At 33.7% G+C, this 26,296-nt stretch overlaps 1 protein-coding gene across 1 annotated transcript in view; it reads left to right on the top strand.

Annotated features, from left to right (window-relative positions):
- Nucleotides 1-5,814: 5,814 nt before the first annotated feature.
- Nucleotides 5,815-26,296, top strand: part of LOC138704229 (lymphocyte antigen 75-like) — a 66,866-nt gene continuing 46,384 nt past the window's right edge. The window contains exons 1-10 of the mRNA XM_069832113.1: nucleotides 5,815-5,986; nucleotides 6,489-6,725; nucleotides 9,656-9,829; nucleotides 11,283-11,501; nucleotides 14,218-14,394; nucleotides 14,696-14,932; nucleotides 15,687-15,863; nucleotides 18,181-18,408; nucleotides 20,681-20,854; nucleotides 23,368-23,622. Coding sequence (XP_069688214.1) covers nucleotides 6,569-6,725; nucleotides 9,656-9,829; nucleotides 11,283-11,501; nucleotides 14,218-14,394; nucleotides 14,696-14,932; nucleotides 15,687-15,863; nucleotides 18,181-18,408; nucleotides 20,681-20,854; nucleotides 23,368-23,622 — 1,798 coding nt within the window. The 5' untranslated portion in view covers nucleotides 5,815-5,986; nucleotides 6,489-6,568. The remainder of the gene's footprint in view (nucleotides 5,987-6,488; nucleotides 6,726-9,655; nucleotides 9,830-11,282; nucleotides 11,502-14,217; nucleotides 14,395-14,695; nucleotides 14,933-15,686; nucleotides 15,864-18,180; nucleotides 18,409-20,680; nucleotides 20,855-23,367; nucleotides 23,623-26,296) is intronic.

Genomic DNA, 26,296 nt, shown 5'->3' with positions numbered 1-26,296 from the left:
CGCAAGAAAACATCCCAGACGACTTCAGCTTCGTTAAACTGTAAGTAACATTTAATCGACTTTCCATTCCAGTCACCATTTCCTTTAGAATTAGAACTAACTGAAGACTTAGAACCTAAGAGTGACAATATTGTTGTGGTTTATTTATTTGTTTTTAATTCCATTCTTCTGTGTTGTGATTATACTGCTGTATTCATATGTTAATCGAGGGGTTGGGTGCAAGAAAGGCACTTCTCTCAAATGCAAGTTTTGAGAAAATTGATGTTGAAAATTCAAACCGTAATAATGTTATCTATGCACGCCTTTACATTTTGGGTACCGGTACTCCTGACCTCTATGATCACAGTACTAAACTACAACTTAGTGATCATATGCATAACAGATCAGAGAACACAATAAAGCGTTTTACTCAAAAAGGGCACATCCTCTAAAATGCCCTTCTTGCACCCAGCCCCTCAATTACTATTAGCCCCCCCTATTATTAAATTCTAGATCCGCGCCTGTTAGAGACTGTCGGAATTTAGTAGCGTTCAAAAGCAAGCTTATTAAGCATTTTCTTACTGCGTAGAGTAGGTTTAATTTGTACTTAATCAATAAAATAAATGCTTCTCTCTTCTTAACTTTTACAATAAACTGTCTAGCTTTTATTAATCAGTTAATCTTTTAGTACTTTGATTTTTATTGTATCTGTAAATTTAATATTAATTGTAATTATAATTGTAATTGTATTCTTAATATTGTAGTTGTAATCCCCTGGTAGAGGGGAAGAGAATTGCCTTATATATGTGCCAGCTATATCTCTGTGAGGTTAAAATTGGTCTGAAGGAATGGTGTAAAAGGCCGAACCCTGACAAATGTTAAATGTCTACAATATAAAAATAAATAAAATTGCGAAAAATTAAAACATTCCATTAAATAAATATTGTTTTTTGGGAAAAATCTAACAAATTACACGAAACTCCGCAGGATATTAGAGTAATATTCATATTGTCAGTATTACTAAATTGTTTTTTATGGTAATTTTTCGTGATTTCAGCATATTCTTCAAAAATTGAGTTTGATGGTCGGAAGTATACATTTTATGTTCAGCGGCTGACATGGTTTGAGGCAAGTGAATTCTGCAATCGAAAAGGACAATATTTGGCAGTTGTGAATCATCCTGGTGAAGCCAGATTCATTGCTGATGTGGGAAGAGGCAAGTTTAGTTACTGGTTACTATTCTGTATGATATCTTATTTATTATTTGCGCTATCTTCATGAACACACCCTACCACAACAGGAAACCAGAAGATAGCACTGAACCGTATTAGGCTTTGGAGAATGACGGACACCACATCGAAACTAGTCAGCCAGGTAATTTACGTTAACATTAACACAGTAAAGCAATTATTACTTATTCAATGAATATATAATTCGTGGAAAGAAAAAAATTCGTTTCTTTAAGGCCTGAGCCCGGCTCAAACTCAACATGCGTAAGTCAATTTCAACCCAGCCCTTTACTTATCATGGTTACTGCACCTACTCCAAGTAGTACTTACTTACTTACTTACTGGCTTTTAAGGAATCCGGAGGTTCATTGCCGCCCTCACATAAGCCCGCCATTGGCCCCTATCCTGAGCAAGATTAATCCATTCTCTATCATCATATCCCACCTCCCTCAAATCCATTTTAATATTATCCTCCCATCTACGTTTCGGCCTCCCTAAAGGTCTTTTTCCCTCCGGTCTCCCAACTAACACTCTATATGCATTTCTGGATTCGCCCATACGTGCTACATGCCCTGCCCATCTCAAACGTCACTCCAAGTAGTACTACTACGAAGAAAATATCAAAGAGTCTCTTTGGCATGATACTTCTGTCTAAACAAATATTCATGTTCAGTACTCTCTTAATTATGAAATTAAACAAGTCGAAATTCTTATTATAAATATATAAATATAATATAGAGGCTGTTCTTGGAAAACAAGCTGCTGCCATTCTGCACCAGGAGTTCATTATCACTACAAATGTTAGTCTTAGTAGCCATTTCGACTTCAAGAGAAATTTCAAAATTGTTTGCTACCATCTTTATTTATAATCCTCTTGGTCTTGTGTGCGTGTGTGCTAGTGAGTTTTTTTTTTAATCTGACTTTGCAGTATTATATACAACTTTTCTCAATATGTTAATTTATGTTAATTCTTCATTGTTTTAGCATTTCGCGAAGTGTGGGTTGGTGGGCGAATGGCAAACGGCAATAAAGTTGGCTGGGTTTGGGATCACACTGGCCAAAGTGTTCTTCCAGATCTTGGAACAGACAGGTACAATTTTATTATAACTGTATAGAGCGAGCTTCTCGTTTTCAACATTTGTCCTCATATCACGAAATAGATACTCGCTCACAACACCATATCACACTCTCCATTCCTAAACACAGAACATCCTTCTACTCTTCATTTTTCACCGTCTCTGCAGCACATCTCTGGAACTCTCTACCACAACATGTCAGAGACTGTCGGACATTGTCTAGTTTCAAAAATAAATTAAAATTGCACTTTTTGAATTAGATTCCTTTCAGTTATAAGCCCCTTTCCCTGCCATAGTTTTGTAAAAATATAGGCTGTATATTTCTTTTTCCTTCCTTTCCCTTTTTGTTCTCTTTATCAGCCGATCAATTTATTATCATAACCTTTTTATCGTATTTCTTTTCATTTTATTATTATTTTATTACATTCCATTTTGATATATTCTTCCTTAAGTTTTTCCATATTAACCATTTGTACTAAATGAGTTGCTTTCACTATATTCCAATATATTTTGCTTTCTTTTTTCTATTATGGTATTATTTTTCATGTTGTTTAGTGTCGATTTTATTATGCTATTATTATTATTATTATTATTATTATTATTATTATTATTATTATTATTATTATTTTTTGTAATATGTTAATATTCTGTTCTTTAACTGTTGTTAAATTTTAACTGCTTGTATACTTTGTGACCTGGTATAGTGTAAGAGAAGGCCCTATGGCCTTAACTCTGCCAGTATAAATAAAGAATTATTATTATTATTATTATTATTATTATTATTATTATTATCATTATTATTATTATTATTATTATTATTATTATTATTAAGTGAGTTTATGTAGGCCCATGAAAGTTATGTTGTTACGTAGTTATCTTCATAATATTATTACTGAAGCTTATATAGGTCTATCATATTTTGATTGTCTCATGATGCAAGTATCCTAAAATAAATAATTTTAAGGACTTTTTCTATCCTCCCTTTTCTACATGTAATTTAATCTGAACTTGTCGTTTATAGATTTTGGCCTTGGTTGAACTCACAGCCACAATCTCAGTCTGAGAATCAATGTCTATCTGTATTCCGTCCTGAAGGAAGAAATGAATTTTTCGCAGATGAAGACTGCGGCAAGATATTATCTTTTGTCTGTGAAGAATGTGAGTTGAATTTAAGTAAAGAAATGATTTTATTATAAACATTAATCATAATTATTTATATCTCACGGTATTTTGCTTCATGAAAATTTTCTAGCTTACTTTTCTTATATTTCCAGCTGAAGTTAATGATTTACCTGCTGTGGAGACAGTTTACTTTCACAACCGTTCATACACTTTTCATGCACTTCTGTCCACTTGGGAAGAAGCAGAAGAAGCATGTCGATCGAATGGTTCATATCTGGTTGTCTTGAACACTGAGGAAGAAGCTGAATTTATCTCACAAAATCCTTTTGGTATGCTACTATTCCTTATCTTCAAAAACATATTAAAGGAAACTATTATGAGATAAATATTTCGTTTATGATTTTTATCCAATCATTCTGGTGTCATAACAGCTGTTGCCATCTTCCAGAAACCAAACGCCACTCCTCTCTGTTCTATGAATTTTATATCTGTTACCGGTACCGTTAAAACCCGAAATCTGTCAAAACCAGTTTCAACTAGTAAAAACTAGTTTTAAAAATGCAGATAGATAGAAGCGAGTGTTTGTAAGATCTAGAATCAATGACAGGCTAGGTTTGGTTTGTTTAGGTTTTTGGTTTAATTAGTCTTTTACCAAACTAAAACCTAAACAAATCAAACCTAACCTGTCACTGATTCTAGATCTTACGAAAACTCACTTTCTATCTACCTATATTTGCTTAAGCTAGTTTTTACTAGTTGAAACTGGTTTTGACAGATTTCGGGTTTTAACTATAACATATCAATTAAAAAATTTGTTCTCTCTTTGATATTGAATGCACCAGTAGATTTTTACAGATAATTATTACTGTTATAATTTTGTTTTTTCTTTTTCATTTTAGGTTTTCATGACATTTGGGTAGGAAGTAAATGGAATCCCAAAATAGATCATTGGGAATGGGTCCACTCTGGTGAAGTAATCAAAATGGAAAACAAATCTGATGGCTTTTCGTATAGTTTCGTTAATAATAAGCGTCCAGATCATGATTGTTTGAATGTATACCGAGAGTCCTTCCAGAAACATGTGTATTTAGATAGGAAATGCAATGAGAAACACAGCTTTGTGTGTGAAGAGGGTAAGATACTTTCTGTATCAATTTCTGTTTATTTCCTTAATATTATGCACATCATGTATCTAACTTTCCATTAATTTCACATATTGACATAGAATATCATAATCTTATTCAAATTCCAAGTTAAAAATGTAATTAGAGATAATTTTTGGGTTATTTCTGAACTTGCCTGTGGAGGATATGCTAAAGTTTTTTTCTCGTTAGAAGATATGGAATATGATAGAAATGAAGATAGAAAGTATTTCGGTTGCAGTAAATACTGTATAACTTCTTTTATACGTTTCTGAGGTCCCAGAAAAATTCCTATACTGTCCATGTTAATTTATTTTGGATATATGTTCGTTTATTTTTTTTTGCACGTTGTTGTTTTTTTTTAATGCCAGGCGTTTGACAATAAAGTCATTTGACCTCTTGCACTCCAATATTTTTCAAAGATATTAACGTGGTCAGCCACTGAAGCACAGATTTTGAGGTGTTCCGAATCCATTTTTTTTTTTTTTTTTTTTTTTTTGCATGTATATAATCATATTCTAAGCTCTAATGGGTACAAAAACGTTATTTATACACTCTAAATCAATTTGGTCGAAATTAAGTTTGTCTTGAAAATGTAAGAATGCGAAAATACAGTATGTGTTCCAAAATAATCACATATTATTAATAAATGCTATTTCAAATGTTATTAAATATCATTTCTGTTACTGGTTTACGTTTTTTCACGCATTTTTTCTTCAGAGCCTCATAAAAACGTATGAATGAAGTTTTACTGTAATTCGAGACAAACTCTGTACTGTATTACGTATTAATTTCAAGCTTCAATTAGTAACCACGACTTACGTTTGATGGTAACTTCCGTCAATATTGCTTCAGTATAAAATTCGGCTGTTTCAAAACAATAGTTATGTGCATGCATTATGGATATTTCTTTATTCAAGAACAAATTTGACATCTGCGATTATTGGAGAAATGATTTGTAGAAGGCATGGAATCTCCTGACCACAAGTTATTTCGTGGAAAAGATATTCACGTAAAAATTCATTTCACTGTATACCGATGCAGAATTAATTCATAAACATAAGTATTGAGTGAGGGACAAAAGCAAATAATATATAATTTACCGGTATGTAAATTCTGGGATTAGAATTCAGGTTAAAATTATAAATTGTTTAAAATGAATTGAATAGTTTAATATTGACCAATTAATTATGTAGAGATTTACTTCGATTAATCACGATATATATATATATTTTTTTTATAACTATAACTGTTTCAGGAGGCAGAATAGACATTACTTTTACAAAAACATATAAAATTGAAAACAGAAGATACCAAGTTTACAGCAAAGCTGCCACATGGGAAGAGGCATCTAATACTTGTCTCTCTAGAGGACAGTATCTTGCTACTATATATAGTTTACGTATACTGGATTTTATTGCACGAAATGTCAGTAAAGGTTGGTACTCTCAATTTGTCAGCTGTCAGTGAATTTTTAAGACTGCTTCTTCTTCAGTCCTTTTCTATAATTGCCAATATAAAGAAGATCATGTATAACAGATCTTCTTCATCATCCCCTTTTTTTCGTTAAGTGTCGGAGTCCATTCAACCACTTTCCAAACACAAGTGAAACTCGGTACATGACAATAATATGATATGCGTAAATAATGACTTTGTGATTTAAGACGCGCTCATTTCATCAGATCCCGGCCACTTAGTCACTCGTAATGAGTGCACCTCTGCACATAGTGTGTTGGACATTGTGCCACTGTCACACATCTGTGACACAGTGCATGAGGGTTGGTCACTAAAGGGAAAGTAAAAGGTGGTACTTAAACTGAGAGGATTCAATCAGCATCAGATCTAATTTTTCTCGTGGATTTTATCACGAGATGGACAGGAAATTCAGTTTAAATATTCATCTTTCAATTTTAATAAAATTACTCTTTCTCTATCCACAGAATTTCATGACCTGTGGGTTGATGGTCATTATGACGGAAGACATTGGAAGTGGGTACGCAAAGAGAAAGTTATTCCTAATATGTTAAAAAGAAACACAAATGCAAAGTCACAACTATGGATACACAGTCCAACACGACCTGAACACAACTGTCTGAACCTGTACCACCCAACTAGCAACAGAATCCTCTTTCTTGACCGCAAGTGTAACGAGACTTTTGGATTTATATGTGAAAGCAGTAAGTATTATGAATGAAGATAAATTGTGTATATTATTTACTCCTATTGGGGGTCATCAATGTGGTTTTAGGCGTAATAGATCAACTATTGACCAGATATTTTGTATTCGACAGATAATGGAGAAAAAATGGGAGTATAAAGGTACAGTGCATCAGTTATTCATAGATTTCAAAAAGACATATGACTCGGTTAAGAGAGAAGTTTTATATGATATTCTTATTGAATTTGGTATTCCCAAGAAACTAGTTCGATTAATTAAAATGTGTCTCAGTGAAACGTACAACAGAGTTCGTATAAGTCAGTTTCTGTCAGATGTGTTTCCAATTCACTTTGGGCTAAAGCAAGGAGATGCACTATCACCTTTACTTTTTAACTTTGCTCTAGAGTATGCCATTAGGAAAGTCCAGGATAACAGAGAGGGTTTGGAATTGAACGGGTTACATCAGCTGCTTGTCTTTGCGGATGACGTGAATATGTTAGGAGAAAATCCTCAAACGATTAGGGAAAACACGGGAATTTTACTGGAAGCGAGTAAAGAAATAGGTTTGGAAGTAAATCCCGAAAAGACAAAGTATATGATTATGTCTCGTGACCAGAATATTGTACGAAATGGAAATATAAAAATTGGAAATTTATCTTTTGAAGAGGTGGAGAAGTTCAAATATCTGGGAGCAACAGTAACAAATATAAATGATACTCGGGAGGAAATTGAACACAGAATAAATATGGGAAATGCCTGTTATTATTCGGTTGAGAAACTTTTATCATCCAGTCTGCTGTCGAAAAATCTGAAAGTTAGAATTTATAAAACAGTTATATTACTGGTTGTTCTGTATGGTTGTGAAACTTGGACTCTCACTTTGAGAGAGGAACAGAGACTACGGGTGTTTGAGAATAAGATTCTTAGGAAAATATTTGGGGCTAAGAGGGATGAAGTTACAGGAGAATGGAGAAAGTTACACAACACAGAACTGCACGCATTGTATTCTTCATCTGGCATAATTAGGAACATTAAATCCAGACGTTTGGGATGGGCAGGGCATGTAGCATGTATGGGCGAATCCAGAAATGCATATAGAGTATTAGTTGGGAGGCCGGAGGGAAAAAGACCTATAGGGAGACCGAGACATAGATGGGAAGATAATATTAAAATGGATTTGAGGGAGGTGGGATATGATGATAGAGAATGGATTAATTTTGCTCAGGATAGGGACCAATGGCGGGCTTATGTGAGGGCGGCAATGAACCTCCGGGTTCCTTAAAAGCCAGTAAGTAAGTAAGTATATTATTTACTCCACTATTACATAACCTCTTTTACCTTCAGTATTATTATTTAAGAAACGTTGATTGATTCCTAGTGCCCAAAAGTCTTATAAACTCGTCTCGGTTTAACTTATGTTCAAAAAATTCACTTTTTAAATTGTGTTTTATTTAACGATGCTCGCAACTGCGAAGTTATATCAGTGTCGCCAGTGTGCCTGAATTTTGTCCTACAGAAGTTCTTAAATGCCATCAACTTGGGCCGGGATCGAACCCACAACCTTAGGTTTGGAATAAAGAATGGCACTAAACATACCTTTCTCCCCCTGAGAAGACTGTCCACATTCGACTTCGAGATATTGTACAGCTGAAATAATTGTACAATTAGTGTCTTCAGTTGGATTAGTGTCCTTAATGCCTACAGCTTGTGATGAAATATATGAAGTGTCGGAAGAACGTTGTTTGTCTGAATGAGTGCAGCTAATATGGATAGCCACACTTCTGTCCCCAAAGAAAACTTTATCACAATAGCAGCATTTACTATGAGATATCTGCTTTCTACTCTAGAGACTGCATGTAGTGTCAATCTAGACAAATGCTATATTTTAGGATAAACAGGGATGAAAGAATATGAGAAATATGTATTCACTGCACACACAATATCCCATTGCTAAATCAACAAACTGGTCTCGAAATCACAAATAATAAAATGCTGCTTTTAATACGAAAATGCCTACTAAAAAATGCTGCTAACAGCCTTAGACGTTCCTGGCATTTGACATTCCAAAACGCATGTACAGTATAAGATTGGGGGTCACTTTGAAAAACACTGCAGAATATTCGTCTCCAATAACATAGCAGATATATGGACCTTGTCATGGCGCACTGGTATTATTTGTTTTGAAATTTAAAATATAGATTATTTTACTTCATTTTCATTAAAATTTTGTTGTTGTTGTTGTTGTTGTTGTTGTTGTTGTTGTTGTTGTTGTTGTTGTTGTTTTCTAATGCCAGGCGTTTGACAATAAAGTCATTTGACCTCTTGCACTCCAATATTTTTCAAAGATATTATCATGACCAGCCACTGAAGCACAGATTTTGAGGTGTTCCGAATCCATTTCTTGGTTTGAGTTGCACAATTGACAGTTAGGGGACTGATATATTCCAATTCTATGCAGGTGTTTGGTCAAACAATCATGGCCTGTTGCCAATCTAAATACAGCTACAGACGATTTTCGTGGTAAATCGGGAATTAACTATAGATTTTGATGCAGAGAGTTCCATTTTTTCCCTTGGGATTGTGTTATCAAATTTTGTTTGTTGAAGTCTAAGTATGTAGATTTAATAAATCTTTTCACAGAGTAATACATAGATTTAGTAACAGGTCTATACGTAGCAGTGCTGCCCTTCTTTGCTAAAGCATCCGCATTCTCGTTTCCCAGGATTCCACAATGGGATGGTATCCATTGGAATACAATTTTTTTATTGAGTGATATTAATTGAGAGAGCATTTTAGTTATGTCTGCTGTTTGAGATGAAGGTGTATGTTAGAGACTATTGATAGAATAGCTGCTTTGGAGTCTGACAATATAACTGCATTTTTAAATTTACTGATGTGGCATAGAAGATTTAAAAATTTAATATATATTATTTTATATCTTTATTACAGTATCACCTTCAATCAGTAAAATTGAAACTCGTATCCTAAAAGGAAGACAGTACACATTTTATAGTCTAAAAGTGAATTGGAACAAAGCAAATAACATTTGTAAATCCAGTGGTTCTTATCTTGCTGTTGTGAAGACTCCTGATGAAGCTGCACTTATTACTGAGTTCGGAGAAGGTAATGAAAACTATCTTTTATAGATGCGTGTATGTTATTGTTTACTTTCTCAATTTCTGTATGTTGTATTCTCTGTAATATTGTATTATTACATATTAGAGCATTAACGTTAATAACTAAACATATTTCCTTCATTTTAATTTTAGTTTCACAAGCCCTTCAGCATTGAATATGATGTGGTATTCCTTGGCATTGTATGCACCAGTACGAGATTTAGGCCTCTGCTAATGCATAAAGTGATTCTTAGACTGTATAACCTAACACCTTATCATGTTCATAAATCGTAATACAGTATTACATTAATATCACACTTGTACAAAGATTTCATTCATAGATACAAACCGAAATACAGATAAAACATGAGCAAGAAGTTACAACATAGGTTCTACAGTAAGGTTACCAGACATCCCCGTTTCCCAGGGACAGTCTCCGAATTTTGCTTTTTGTCCCCAAGCAAAATTCGTCCACTGAATGTCCCCGAATTTAATATTTAAGTGTTAATTATTAGACTATAATTTTATGAAAATCTGTTGAATATCTCAGTACCTGTAATATTCATTCACGTCCACACCTGTGGAGTAACGGTCAGCGCGTCTGGCTGCGAAACCAGGTGGCCCGGGTTCGAATCCCGGTAGGGGCAAGTTACCTGGTTGAGGGTTTTTCCGGGGTTTTCCCTCAACCCAATATGAGCAAATGCTGGGTAACTTTCGGTGCTGGACCCCGGACTCATTTCACCGGCATTATCACCTTCATATCATTCAGACGCTAAATAACCTAGATGTTGATACAGCATCGTAAAATAATCCAATAAAAAAAAATTCATTCACCACATAACATGTCTATGGGATGTATAGCCTATTGTAAAATAACCCAATAAAAAAAAAATTCATTCACCACATAACATATCTATGGGATGTATAGCCTATTGCTAAAACGTTTTCCAGAAAGAGAAAAATTTGAAGAGCGAATTCATTATTTTTCTTCCAATGTAGATGGACTTAACCTGGATGAAATAATTTAAATAATTTATTTTATGAAATTTCTTGCTTGAAGAAATATGTGACTTCAGAGAAAATAACAAAGCTTTCATATAATATCGATTGGAATGTTACATTTCTTTCATTGAAATATAAAATATTGTAATAGCTCATAGTTACATCTTTCTTTCCTTTTCCTTCTGTTTCTTTTAGGATTGTTAGCATTAGAATAATCAGAGCCATTTGAAGCAAAATCTCGCGTATTTTTCTTGAAAAAATGTTCATTGTGCATATTTTAAAAATACAAAATGAAACCTTACCTTGGTCTGACCGACAAAGATACTGATAATTGTGAAAAACGGAAATTAGAATTGAATGTAGAGAAAGTAATTGTATTGTAGAAATTCCTTACAATAAAAAAATAATAAATAATTTAGATGAAATTTCATAGTCTAATAATTACATATGAATTACAGAATTCCTGGATTTATGGGTTGGTGCTCGAATTACTGATAGCAGTCGAATATGGGAACATACTAAAGAATCTGTTACCAATGCTACAGATGTGTACCCATACTTACCTGCACAGTTGACACCCCATATGGACTGTGTCGTCATTGGAAGAGGACAAGCTGGCAGTGCATATCTAAATGATACCCTCTGTAATTCCAATCACAATTTTGTATGCGAAGAACGTAAGTAAATGAAGAACCTCACAAACTGTATTCTTCCAAGACGTACATAATATGTTGTTTCCATGGTAATTACCCCGTATAATGTACTAATTATTGTAATAGAATCTATGGCTACCAAATAACTAACTTTTTACTTTTTGATATATATTTATGACCTAAGTCAACTACAACTATTAGCGTTGCGCAAACTTTAACTTTTTTAGTTTAATTTTGGAGATGCCGATAAGCTCACTGTATTATAATATCAATTTTTGTTTTCCACCTGTGCTTATCTTAATATTTGGATTTATATGAACGTTTTCGACACTCGGTGTGTGTCATCTTCAGATATGGGGTCTATGTCATTGTGTGTTGTGAAGACCTAGCTTCTTAATTATGTTGTGGGTTGTTCACTTGTGTATGACCTATCATGATTTCTTAATTTAGCTAAAATTACTATAAGACCACTTTTTAACTTGTTTAAATTATTCCCGCCGAAACAAACACACACAACAACCACACAGGTCCCACCAATACCCCCTCCACTTCCCACTCCAGATGACGTACATTAAGAAAAAAAAATATTGTAATTGAGCCCGCCATTCTAGTCTCAGCCATGCACCACATAGGAACACTCCAACATCAGCTAAAATCGTAAATATTTTCCATACAACATTTTTACGCAATAGATTCCAACTTAATAAAAAACAAAATCGTCTTAATTCAATCTATTAATATAAAGTAAATTGTTGCAGACACGCATGGCCATACTAGACAGCGGACTCAACAGAAAATAGCTTGTATTATATACGTCTAAGTACTCAATAACAGCATCCACGATTCACAGTAGTCAACTTGAACAACATCAAAAACTCCAACATACAGTACTATGGAAAATCAGTGAAAGTGCGTCAAAAGACAGTTTTTACCAAGAACAGTAAAACAACCCAATTTTAACGATATAACAGGCCAACACAGCCAACCATATATGTGATAAAAGTGATATAGTGTACACAGTGTTTTTACAGTGTTTTTATAGTGTATATATTTTACTTGTTTATATTTACGTGTCATATCGTTTTAACAATTTTTATTGTCCTATATGGGTTTTCAAAAGATAGAATTTAACAGAATCATAACAACCAACCACACACTGCTTATAGTAATTTTAGCTAAATTAAGAAATCATGAAAGGTCACACACAAGTGAACAACCCACAACATAATTAAGAAGCTAGGTCTTCACAACACACAATGACATAGACCCCATATCTGAAGATGACACATACCGAGTGTCGAAAACGTTCATATAAATCCAAATATTAAGATAAGCACAGGTGGAAAACAAAAATTGATATTATTTAACTTTTTTGATGCCAGAAACATTTAGACTCTAATGTTAGAAGCATTATGTGTGCAATTGAAAGACTGCATTTTCATTTTGTGTTAGGATAATTTACATTCTGCAACAATAGCAGTACTGGTAGTAGTTCAGTGGCATGAGTATTAGTTCTGTTGTGCTCGGGAAAAGTGGCACAAGTAAAAAATGTGAATTTTACAGGAGAAGGAAAAAACTGTCTTCATTAACATTATTAAAGAATGGCTGAATGCTCACTTACTTTCTTTGAACGTTTCTAAAACAAAATTAATACCATTTTCATTAACATCACATGGCCTTGAACAACTAAAAATAAATAATAATAGAAGTATAACAATACATGATTGTAACCTACCTACTTGCTCATATAACGCTTTGAGTACAGTATATCCTCACAAGTTAAATATTTAGGCATTACATTATTGACCAACATTTAAAATGGGACAAGCATATCTCCTTCCTGTGTAACAGATTGCGTAAAACAATCCACAAATTTTCCATTCTACGCTCTTATTTACCTGTTTATGTTGTGCGTACTGTGTACTTAGCTCTGTTTCGATCAATAATTCAGTAACTTATGGTATATTAGATTGGGGAGGAATAGCAAAATCGACCCTCCATCCTTTAAATTTGCTCCAAAAAAGAATTATCAAAATTTGTCTATATAAACCTTTTGATTACCCAACAAAATTAATTTTTCAGGAATTTGATGTATCAAATCTAGAACAAATTTATAAACAAACATTGCTGATTTACTTTCATAAAAATCACAATAAAATTAAATTTGATCCTCATGAATACCATTCGAGACAAAACTACAGTTTCTTTCTAAATACTCCCAAATGCCACATAACTGCTGGCTTAAAACACAGCATGAATTTTGGCCCCAAAATATATAATGCATTAATTAGAGCTTACCCTGAGCTAAGTACACTTAACACACATAGATTTAAGAAACAAATCAGATTAATTATTTAATTGTTTAAGCTAATTGAGTTAAAATTGATACTCTAATAATTATGTACTTTTGTATTTTCTATTTGTATATAGACTCTATTATTACATGCTGTATGTATTTTACCATTTATTAATGTTATTGTGCTCAATGAACTCTCTTAATTTTGTGATATATTTTGTATAACTGATCTGAACTGCGCCCGAGCACGAGCTTCTGCTTTTTCGGGCTGCAATGCCTAATGTAGCTCAAGTGTAAAGTATTAAATAAATAAATAAATAAATAAAAAATACTGGTTTATGTCGATTTGATTATAATGAGTTAAAACGTGGGACATCCTGCTGAAACACTTTATAACTCTATGTAATTCCATTATCATTTTAAGCAAAATGGTGTTGCTTGCAGAAGGAGATAATGGCGACACTTATGTGGAGACATATACATTCAACAATCAACAGTATATACTGTCCACCCGCAAAACAAGTTGGAGTCGAGCAGAATGGCTGTGTCGTCTCAGTGGCAGCCACCTTGCTATCTTGAATACTAAAGAGGAAGCAGAATTCTTCAATAATGTATCTAGAAGTAAGATATTTTCATTACTCCACACTGTATGTGTTTCAGGGGCGTATTTTGCGGGCTACCGGGGCTACCGGCGGTAGCCCAAGGAAATTACAAAAGAAAAAGTTTATAATATAACATAATGTAATAATTTTGTATTATTAGTTTTACCATAGTAATTAAAATTAAAGTAATTGTTAGATATATTTTGTGTAATAATAGGGTCAGCGGTAGCCCAAACCCTTTAACCAGTATACGCCCCTGATGTGTTTGTAACTGTTTGTTGTATAAATTCTGTCTTTTGAATTTATTGTTTTCTGTAAAGAATTCCACGATCTTTGGATTGGTGGCAAGCAGCAAGATGGCAAGTGGATTTGGAATTATACAAACGAGTATATAATATCAGGGGATTCCTCAGCAGACACTTACGAGCCACAGTTTGTGAACAGTTCTGTCAAAGCTAAAAAGGATATGTGTCTCAACTGGTACCGAGAAAGTAACAAAGAGTCTTATCTTATTGGCAGACCTTGTAAAGAGGAATATGGTTTCATGTGTGAAGGAAGTAAGTACAGTATTTTTACTGCTTAATCTATAAAATTAATGTTTTATTGTTTGATCATGCAGTAAAAATTAAATATATAAAGGGGTGAGAATAATACAGTCTGAAGCCATACAGATAAAATTTCACAGGAGAGTGTATTAAAAGTTTAGAGTCAAATGCTAATTAGGTGCAGGATCATAATTTCTTCAGCACATACTTACGTTATTTGTTGAATCAATTTTTTAATATTTTACTAGTAGCTTCCCCATGTGTAAAAAGAAATGAACTCGCACACACAAAATTATTTTTAATAAAAGTGTGGCTTTGGACTGTCTCATTCTCACTCTTTCATATTTCTATATCCTTTTTTGAAAATATTTGTCATTCTAATGCTGCTGTTGTTAGCGTAGGCTATGTAAAAGGTCAAATGGATCTTCTATTTTACATTGTGCATTGTCCAGATACTTTTCTCACATCTAGTTTATTATCCCTTCAATGGCTCTTGTACGGATTTTGTATGCTTTCTTGAAGAGTTTCCTCTTTGTGATATTTTCATGGCATAAACTTGTGGCACATAAAAGAACCCTGTCCCTGTCTGCCATTTGACGCCCAAGTTGAATTTCGACACTGAATAATTTCCGAAGTTGAAAGAATCACTAAATAAAATACTACTATTGCTCCTGCTGCTGCTAGAATTGTGTTAATTGCGTCAGTTAAATTTTGGTTTGCCAAGTTGAATATTCATGATTCTAATATTTAATTAATTTATTTACAGGACCAATAGGACCAACACCAAAGTCTCAAGTAGCAGATTTCAATGGTCGAAAATACAGACTCCACGATCAACTCGCCACATGGAATGATGCTTTAGAAATTTGTTCCTCTCTAGGAGGTTACTTAGCAAATGTTGGGGATTTGGAAGAAGCCGGAAACATAATCGGTGTAGACGAACGTAATTTACCAATTTTAAATATTAACATTGCAATAGATTAGGGTTCAGAACCATAGTGGGCCAAGCGCCATTTACTAAAACCATAGAAAACAAGGGTTAAAATGAAGTTATTACCATAATTAAATGGAAATATACAGGGTGTTTAAAAAATACGGGGCATAATTTCAGGTATGTATTTCCCACATGTAGACAATCAAAATAGTTCATTACAACATGTGTCCGGAAATGCTTCATTTCCGAGTTATGGCCTTTACAACATTGAAATTCACTGGAACGTTTTTCTTTCCGCAGGTCGTTGTCATTACAGAAGATGTTCAAAATGTCCACCTCCTGCTTGAATACAGACCTCACATCGATGTCTCATTGACCTGCGAACACGATCCCAAACTCCAGGAGTATTGCATATGTCCTCAGAACATGCCACAAATCAATTCCGAAGGGATTCCAAATCAGGCACTGGAGACGAATAAACCAATGATTTTAAATGGCCCCACAAGTAGAAATCGAGAGGGTTCAGATCAGGTGAGCGTGAAGGCCAAGCAATTGGGCCACCTCTACCTATCCATCGATCAGGAAACCTTCGATCCAAGTACCGGCGAGCTGTACGACTGAAGTGTGCAGGAGCGCCATCATGCAAGAAGTGAATGTGTTGACGATTGATCAGTGGAGTGTCTTCTAAAACATGAGGTATGGTGTTTTCCAGGAAGTTTGTGTACGCCTGCCCCGTAAGTCTGTTTACAAGTACATGGGGTCCAATGATAGCGGCCCACATGTTGAGGGAGAACAGCACCTGGATGAGATGGAACAGTTGCACGTGGGTTTTCATACGCCCATACATGCTGATTGTGGAAATTTGTTATGCCATCTCGTGTGAACTGTGCTTCATCTGTAAATAATACTAAGGCAGGAAAGTTCGGATTTACACCACACTGCTGCAAGAACCACTGACAGAACCTAACTCGTGCAGGGTAATCTGCTGGTGACAGGGCCTGTACACGTTGCAAATGATAAGGATACAATTGATACTCTTTCAACAGTCTCCAGACAGTCGTATGAGGAACATTGACTTGCAACACTACCCTTCGTGTGCTGATAGAAGGAGCCATGTTCACAGCCTCCAGAATCTCCTCCTGTACTTCTGGAGTTGTAGATCTTGGTCGTCCCCTTCCCAAACCAGGAGAGTTAAATTTTCCATATTTGCATAGACGGTAATGGAGACATACAAATGTCTTCCGATCTGGACATTGTCACTGTGGGTACCTCTCCTGGTACAAACGATGAGCCAGCGCAGCATTGCCGTCCGTTTACCGTACATGAAGTGTATCTCTGCCAGCTCTTGAGTTGAATAAATGTCGCACAGTCTAACACCTACACAACACTGAATGTAACCTTCGCCTCGGAATGAACTGTCAGAGTGCCCACTTAATGTCTCCTTTGATGGCAACGACCTGCGGAAAGAAAAACGTTCCGGTGAATTTCAATGTTGTGAAGGCCATAACTCGGAAATAAAGCATTTCCAGACACATGTTGTAATGAACTATTTTGATTGTCTACATGTGGGAAATACATACCTGAAATTATGCCCCGTATTTTTTAAACCTGTATAGCAAGTAATATAAAGTGTACACATTAAAACTAAATGATATGTCAATCTTCATTAAACTATGGTATTCACTTAACTTTAACCCTTGCTTTCTCCTTTTTTAATAAATGGCGCTTGGCCCACTATGGTTCTGAACCCTACTAGGTATTGTAGGATAACATTACCACATTACCACAAGGTCAAAACGTATAATATTACAATTCATGCCTGACGTTAATAGTGCCTGGGTATATATCATTGAGGCACACAGAAAACAGAGAGGTAGAGCTTCTGTCCTTTCTTGACCTTGGCACTAGAAGGAAGTTATGAAATTATCACCAAGCTTAGATTGTCTTTTGTACCCGAGGAAGACCGGTACTCAATTTTATAGCATAACTTACTGGATGGACCTTGGGCCATTCTGAAAGTTAGGACCAAATGAAAAATCTCGTCTCTGTTTGGGCTTGAACTTAGGTTCTTCCAATCCAGGTATCACTTATGAAATCCAAACCTGTCTTCGGGCAGGTGACTAAACAACAAACAACAATCGCCGTAGTGCACCTAAGTTTCGCAAAAACACGCATGTGAATAGAAGAAACTATTTTCCTCTGTAGTACAGGAAATGCAAGAGTGTATTTTGTAATTTCAATCTGTATGAACAGTAGAAAAATTTAATGTTTAATGTATGAACATATTTTAAGTTCACTTTTATTGTGTATTTTCATTCTTTGGCAGAGTTTCATGATCTGTGGATTGGTGGACATCATTATGAGGATCACTGGACTTGGCAAAATAATGAAGAACGCATTGCTCCAGCAGTTGACAACATTACTTCGTATCCTCCATGGATCAATAGCTCAACTAGGCCGGGACATGAATGCTTGAATTTGTATTCAACTAATTCAGAACCAAAATTTGTGGATCGCAAATGCAATGAAATGCATGGTTTTGTCTGCGAGGAAGGTAAAGTGCATTAACTAGAGAACTAGAGAATGGTAAAAAAAATAATAATTGTAAGGTTAGATATCTGTTTTTATCTCGTAACGTGTTCAGAGATCTCAAGTTAATTTATTCGAAAATTACGAACTGATCTGTAGTAGTCCTTCCTGACAAATACTGAAATAACGCTTCAAAATAGATCATTTTCAACTTATTCAATCATATCACTGATATTGTACAAAAACTACAGTTAAAATCACTGTTAAATTAAATACAATAATTGGTGTCATATGGTTGAATGACGAAGAGTTGTGTACCCGCCACTAATAAAAAATAGCTCATACAGAAATATTTTTACACAGATATTTTAGAGCTTCAGAATATATACTTACATTCAATTATTCACGGCAGTTGATTAGACTTAGCTGTTTAAGAAGTAGAGAAAGAAGTGGCAAGTTAGTTGGAAGTAATTTAAATATCGTAGTAAGCTTTCTTAAATATTTGTGAAAATTTCACAAATATTGTTGGATGGAGTTACGCAATAAGAGATCGAGCACCAAAAACCTGTTTCGAGATATTAGCCATTGAAATAAATCTTTTTTTTTTATAAAACATTTTATGCAAGAAGTATTACAACAAATAAATTTATAGCCTATGTGTATGAATTAATCAACCTATATTATATTTGTATTCTATAATTTTGAAATATATATTAGTCCTACTTTTCACGTGCGATATTATTCTTCTCTAGTGTTAATATTATATTATATAATTCCATTGCCGTTGTAATTATATTTTAGTTCCTATTTTATTTTACTTATTTATTTTTATTATTATTCTTATTATTTTTTATTTTAATATTATGTCTGAACTGCAACCGAGCACGAGCGCTGCTCATTCGGTCTCAAATTTTGTTAATACTACTATATCTTCTTTTTATATTGCTTGTATTATTTTATTTCTATTTCTCTTGTTTGTTTTGTAATTATATTCTTTATTCTGTATATTTAAATTTAAATAAATAAATAAATTCATACTATTACAAAAATAGCACAAATAATACCAAAAAAGGCTAACTGATTTTTGGTAAGAGACCAGCAGTTGAATTAATATTTCAAAACAAAATAAATGAATAAATTTTATGCAATAAACGAATTTTTGCTTATAAATAGCAGCAAAATTCAGATATCGCATTCTTGATTTTTTCCGAGTTAGATTAGCCTGCAATCAACAGATTTGTGCAAATATCTAATTTTTTTTTTTCAAATTATCAGTTGGTCTATTATTGTATAACTCTGTCCAGTTGTTCTTCTCAAAGTGTGAAAATACCATTGCATCAAAGAACTGCTGCAGCTACTATTCTCCTATTAGCAGGGCAGATGTGAAACCAATTTGACAGCAATATATTTCGAACTGTATGAAAGACAAGAGGAATAATTTGAAAAAGAAATTAGTATTCACAACGCAGTAATATACCTTCATGCTCAGAAAAGACTAGCACCAAACGAAATATTTTATATATCAATAAAAACAACACACTTTTGGTAGGTTAAGAATGTTTTCTTTTTATTTATTTTTTGAGGTTAGATTAATTCCTACTTTATTTTTAATGGAAACAATCTGCTCCTTTTATCTTCATTCATCAATAATCACTAATGTCTATAATATATTTTATAATTAATTGACTTAAAGCAGTTTAGAAAGATATATTTTCCATTAGTTGCATTGATGAGATTCAATAGGTTAAAGCAAAAGTAAAAATATTATGCAATGTCATCGAAGTAAGATTTTATTTATTTATGTAGATTGTATACATGGTTTTAATGTTGTTGAAAAGGATTACAGCTTAGTAACGTTTCAGATTTTAATTGTGTAAAATATCAACATTTGCTTGATACCAAGCTATGCAATTTCAGTTTTTTTAACCAAGATGACAAGAAAGAACATTTATTTTTGCTGATTAGGATATAATATGGTTGTAGGCTAAAAACTTTCGTTGAGAAAGATACAGAAGATTTTCACAACTGAGCACCATCAATAATTCGAATCCTGTTTGAAAGTTATAATCATATAATTATTAAATATGTATCAAATTAGAATTGTTAAATATTTCACGATATCTGAATATATAAAACTAATAGGAAAGGAACCTGAGCTGTAAGTGAATCAGACTGGCTTTTAAGCAAAATAGGATGGTTTTGTAAACAATACTGTATCTCATGTTCCTTCAGTAACAAACGTATGGGTATTCATTACGGCTAAACCAAACTTCTAATATAAATGTGATGTTTTGCAGTGGGATTGAAAGAAGACGTGAAAGTTGTCAGTAAATTCAGTGGACATCGCTACGTTTTTGTAGCAAAGCGAGTCAAGTGGCATGTGGCACTGGAGAGCTGCAGAGCTATGAGAGGTTACCTTGCTATCATATCTGATAGCAAAGAACTCAAGTTTATTGTTGATGGCTCACGAGGTATGTGATTAGTGTATTCTGTCTAAACATTTATATTTAGTTTCTTATTGTTCACTGAGCAGGGTCGCCCTTAAGAATTGTGGGCTCACTCACAAACATTATTTTGTCAGGGCCCTTCCCTCTCTCCAATATTTTAATGAATGTTGAAATTCTATAATTTAAATACAGTACTAAGAAAAGCTAAGGAAATTCTTTTATAATGTCTGGGAACTTTATTTGTTATTGAAATGGAAATACTTCTTGGGTAAGTGAAATAAAAAAAACCTTCAGTTTATAAACTTGTTTAGTAATCAGTCTTACAAACGGTAAAATATAATAATAAAAAAGATGTCATTTTAAAAATAAATGTAGGCATAGTCTAGTGAAAATGTTAAACATAATATATTTAAGAAAAATTAATTTGCAGATACAGGTAACCAAGTCAGTGTAGTGTAGCATAATTATTGTATAGTAGTACTCTAACTGAAACGTCGTTACTTTAGTCTTAACCCTTCAATAGTCGCCTACTTCTTAAAACCCATTGAAATGTTGTCCTACGACAAAAAGGAAATGGACCAAAAACTAGATTGTCCTGTATATATAGTATTAAAAAAGTCCAGAATATTGAATAGTTCTGTATACGAAAATATTCAGTACATGGGACAACAAATAAAAACATTGCTATGAAAACGAATATTGAATGGTACAACAAATGAAAACGTTGCTATGAAAACGTCCGTCAGATTAAATCATTCGTGAAAATAGTTAAGGTTTTGTTTACTCATAAAGGGAAGCCAATGCTTTTGTTCCGGGAAAACCTGTATCATTCTCTTTCTAACAGCCATACAGGAAAAAAGAAATACTGGCGATATTTCGACAGAAAAAATTGCAATTCAAGATGCATGAGAATTGCTGACTTAGATAATATTCGAGTAGAGTTCTGACGACATTTTATTTGTGCGCTCCAAAGGCATTAGAGTGATGGGAGGATGTTTCACTACAACTCGCAACAAAAATATCAGTTCAAGTGCGCACACTTAACGGTTTCAGAAGAGGACATGAACTGTATTTATAAGAGGAAAGTGGCCTTTATAAATTATTTAAATTATTCTTAGAGTTTCTTGCTTTATTTTTATTTTATTTTAAATAATATAAAATTCTGTAATTTGTATTTTTTTTTTTAATTTTAACAACTGATGTTTCTAAAAATGCGATAGAGTTGTAGGAATGCTGTTCTATGCATGCACAGAGTCGTCCATCCTTGTCTTTCATACTCCTTCTCATATAATAACGGTTTTGAAAAACACAGATGAAGTGTAAGAAGTCTAACGAAAGATGGAAAGATGGTATCAGTGTTCACATACATCCACCCAACATTGTGGAAGTCCAGGTAAGAAAACTACTAAGTCCAATCAGGAAACGAGTTCCTGTTTCTGTCAACAAAACAAAAATCGTCCTCCTGTTCCTGCTTCTATTTCAGACATTGTTACAGTTGAACCTTACAACAGAACACTGGCTGGAGGACATTTTTTAATATACGAGTGAAGTTTGAATGATACATATCAAGTTCTAATTTTTTTCAATGGAGCGAAATGTACAGTCTTAGAGAAAAGCTTTGTCGCACAGACACTTTATAAGTTTCAGAAAGGAGGCCTGTATTTGAGTTTCAATAAATTAACTTCTTTTACAATTGAAACATATGTATTATTTTTTCACTGATGAACTATTAAGTTATTTAAATTAAATAAATAACGACTTCACTGTGTTAACATTTTAAATTGTGATATTTTTGTATCTGATTGGCTAGTTTCAATGTTATTTCCATCATCTTCTGAATCCTGAAAATCCTAGTCAGGATTCAGAAGATGATGGAAATAACATCGAAACTAGTCAGTCAGGTAGAGTAACACCGTAATTTAAAATGTTAACACAGTGAAGTCGTTATTTATTTAATTCAAATAACTTAATAGTTCATCAGTGATTATATAAGTGTTAAAAGAGTGTATATATTCAAGAAGATTATTTTTTCGTTTGACATTAGAAAATGTTCTATACTGATTTCCTTCTTTATGGACATTTTAGTTTCTTCCCTTTCTGAGAGCTTTTCTCGTATGGCGTTTTAGTACAGTGGACATTTTACTTATATGGACATATTAAAAGATGGACAATTTTCATTACAGACATTTACGAATGTTGCATATTTTCTGCATGACGTTACCAACTGTTGGACGTTGTTGTAAAGCGAACATTTCCATTATGGACATTATCTCTGATAATCAGCCGTTCTTCTTCTCTATTGATTATATAATTTATGTGATGTTTCCACATTGATTTACCATAAAAAATACTACTACTACTACTACTACTACTACTTTATTTATATGTAATTCAGACAGTAAATATCAGACATCATATCATCATAAAATGACAATAAATTGAATTCGAGTTATATTTAATTAATGTATTTCGTCAAATAAGCTTAAATTTGAAACTAAATTCTAATTGTTTTTTATTTGGATGTTCATTTTTTGTAGATTTCCATGACTTGTGGGTTGGTGGCCATTTAGTTAAAGGAAAGTGGGAATGGGAGCACACTGGTACCCAAGTATTGACACCAGCCATAGAAGTCAGTAGTAATAGCAATGTTACCAAGAAAGAAATACTACCGTGGTTAAGGTTCCCAACGATCCCAGGACAAGAATGTCTGAATGTGTATAGAGACAATAAGAACAAACCATTTCTCGTGGACAAGAAATGTTCAGATCTTCATGCTTACATATGTGAAAATGGTAAGAAGTCATACATTTTTATAATGTGCATAGCCTATTCTTTAAATTTAAGTTTAAAGCGGACCTTAATTATTAAACAGAAAGTGAACAGGCTGTGGGTTACTTGGAAGTTGCATAATGACGTGAACTCTGTTGGCTTTGTGGTGACGGAGAGAGAGCAGACTAATTGGCACGTACGAACTGCAGTTTTATATCTGAATGGTTTGCATCCCAGTGAGAGCCAGAATGTTTAAGGATAAGGCATTTTTTGTAACGATTTTTATAGTTTGGAGATCTAGTAATTTCTACATGTCATAGAGAAATCCTCTATCATCACTGTGAATATCAATTTTCGAGAATCTCTGCTGAATATAAGATAACGTTGAGTAAAGGCTGGTTCACAATAAATCGGGAACAGAAACGACAACGAGAACGGAAATATTGTTAAAATAAATGTATTTAAATGTGAACATTCACAATTAACTATTGTGAATGCTTACATTTAAATACATTTATTTTAACATTATTTCCGTTCTCGTTCTCGTTGTCGTTTCCGTTCCCGGTTTATTGTGAACCAACCTTAAGTAGGAACTTCGTCTTTGGCTTCATAGCGAATCAGCCTCCTCTCTCTCTCTCTCTCTCTCTCTCTTTCCCCCCCCCCCGAAAATTCAGAATCAATGCTATGCATTTCTGCTGTTTCTGTGGCTGTGTTAACAGCAGCTCTGTCATCAGAATGGCTGTAATCTTTCAGGAAAAGTTAATGTTTCTTCGTTAGAGAAGTGATAGCAGGCTCATTCCTTGCATATTTTTACTAGCAAAGTTTGTGTCGAACAGTGTCATACTATATTACCAAAGAAATTTTGAAATCTAAAGAAAGTGAATATATTCTTTCAGAGATTTTGATTCAGAGTGGCTTTCGGGTCATTTAATTCTTCTTGAATTGAAACTAGTCATCATCATCGTCGTCGTCGTCGTCGTCATCGTCGTCGTCGTCGTCGTGGTCGTCATCATCATCATCAGCCACAAGATATAGTCCACTTGACTGTTCTGTCATTAGATGATATAATATATGTATGTATTTATAAAGTCGTCTTCCCATCTTCTTCCCAGTCTTCTAATCTCTCGTTCTAGTAGGTCTGAAATACAATAGCCTTCTGGAATTCTGTCGTCATGCATTCTGTTTATATGTTCAAACCAGTCTCGTTTTTGGTTTTCTATTTTTTCTGTTAAATTAAATATATTTAGTTCTTTCTTTATTTGTGTGTTTCTTATCTGATCTGTTCTTCTATAGGCTGCCAGATATCTCATCTCTAGAATCAATCCTTTTTTTATCAGTTCTATTCATCACCCATTTTTCACATCTATGTGTTAAGCTCGAAATTGTTATGATCTTGTTGTCCAGTCAACTGTACGAACACAGGTTCGTATTACTCATTAAGGCATTACTCATGAGGCAACTAAGCCAGGAGATAATGAGTTGTGTGTCTAGTTCCTTTCCTCCTCAACCATGAACTTATAAAACTTAATTTCAGTCTCTCTTTGAGTTTTATACTTTAAGTTTCTACTTATCGTTGCATGCATCATCTGGAATCTATTCAAATTTTCATTTATATCATCTTCAGAGTGGTATGAAATATTGCAACTTAGATAATAGACATTTTTCACTTGTTCTGTGATACTGTTATTACAGTAGAACCTCAATTATCCGTGGTAATGAAGGGGTGGACTGAACGGTTAATCGAAAAAATCGGGTAATCCGTACTATAAAATATTTTCATAAATTAAGCATATAATACTTGGTTTCATAATTTGAAATTTCTACCATATTGCAACTATTGGTGTCTTCTTACTACACATTATACAATGTTATGCTGGTTATAAATAATGAAAACAGTGAAATACAATAATACGTACTACTTTGTTTTATTCTATTAAATTGCGCATATTTCTAATGCCAATCTTGTATTCTGATCCACTATGAGCCACAGTTTTTCCTTTCCCAAACAGCTCAACACGTTTTCTTTGGACATTTTGCATAGAATGACTAAATGATGCATAGGTTTGCAGTTGTGTGAAGGTTCTTGGGGTCATTTCTTTCGAAGCTGATAGTGACTATTTTACAAGTTGTGAAAAAACCTCCTCCCAAAAGTGTTTCTACTCCCGGTAACGGTAGCATTCCTACTACATACTGTGTAACGGTAAAGAATGGTAATAACCTCCCTTAGAAAAAATGCGTGTTAACATATTGTACAGTACTCAGTATTTTTCTGCAGCAAAAAAAAAATAGCGAGAGAGACAGTCGGATAATCCACCAATCGGTTAATAGGGTGACGGATAATCGAGGTTCTACTGTAATAACAATCTTCGTCCTCACATGATGTTTGCCTTTAAATGTCATTGACCTTCTTTTTTCAGTTTAAATTTCCAAATTATAATTCTTCATGATTTTATGTAATTCATTTGCTGCTATTTGCACTTCTTTTTCCGTTGTTGCTGAAATTACCTGATCATCGACAAATAAAATTGTATCTAAAATTACATGTCCAACGTGCAACACATATTTCTGCAAACTGTCCATCCTACATCATTATCTTGTTTCAGAAACTGCTTTCACTGTTACGTGAAGTTCACTTCCCTTAAGGATTTTTCACAATTCTGTTGAAAAAAGGGAACAAATATCCGTTATGATACTAAT

The sequence above is a fragment of the Periplaneta americana genome, chromosome 1, assembly GCF_040183065.1.
Source record: "Periplaneta americana isolate PAMFEO1 chromosome 1, P.americana_PAMFEO1_priV1, whole genome shotgun sequence".
Classification (NCBI taxonomy): Eukaryota; Metazoa; Arthropoda; class Insecta; order Blattodea; family Blattidae; genus Periplaneta; species Periplaneta americana.
Note: the sequence above shows the minus strand (reverse complement) of the source record. Positions and strands in the feature narration are given on the sequence as shown.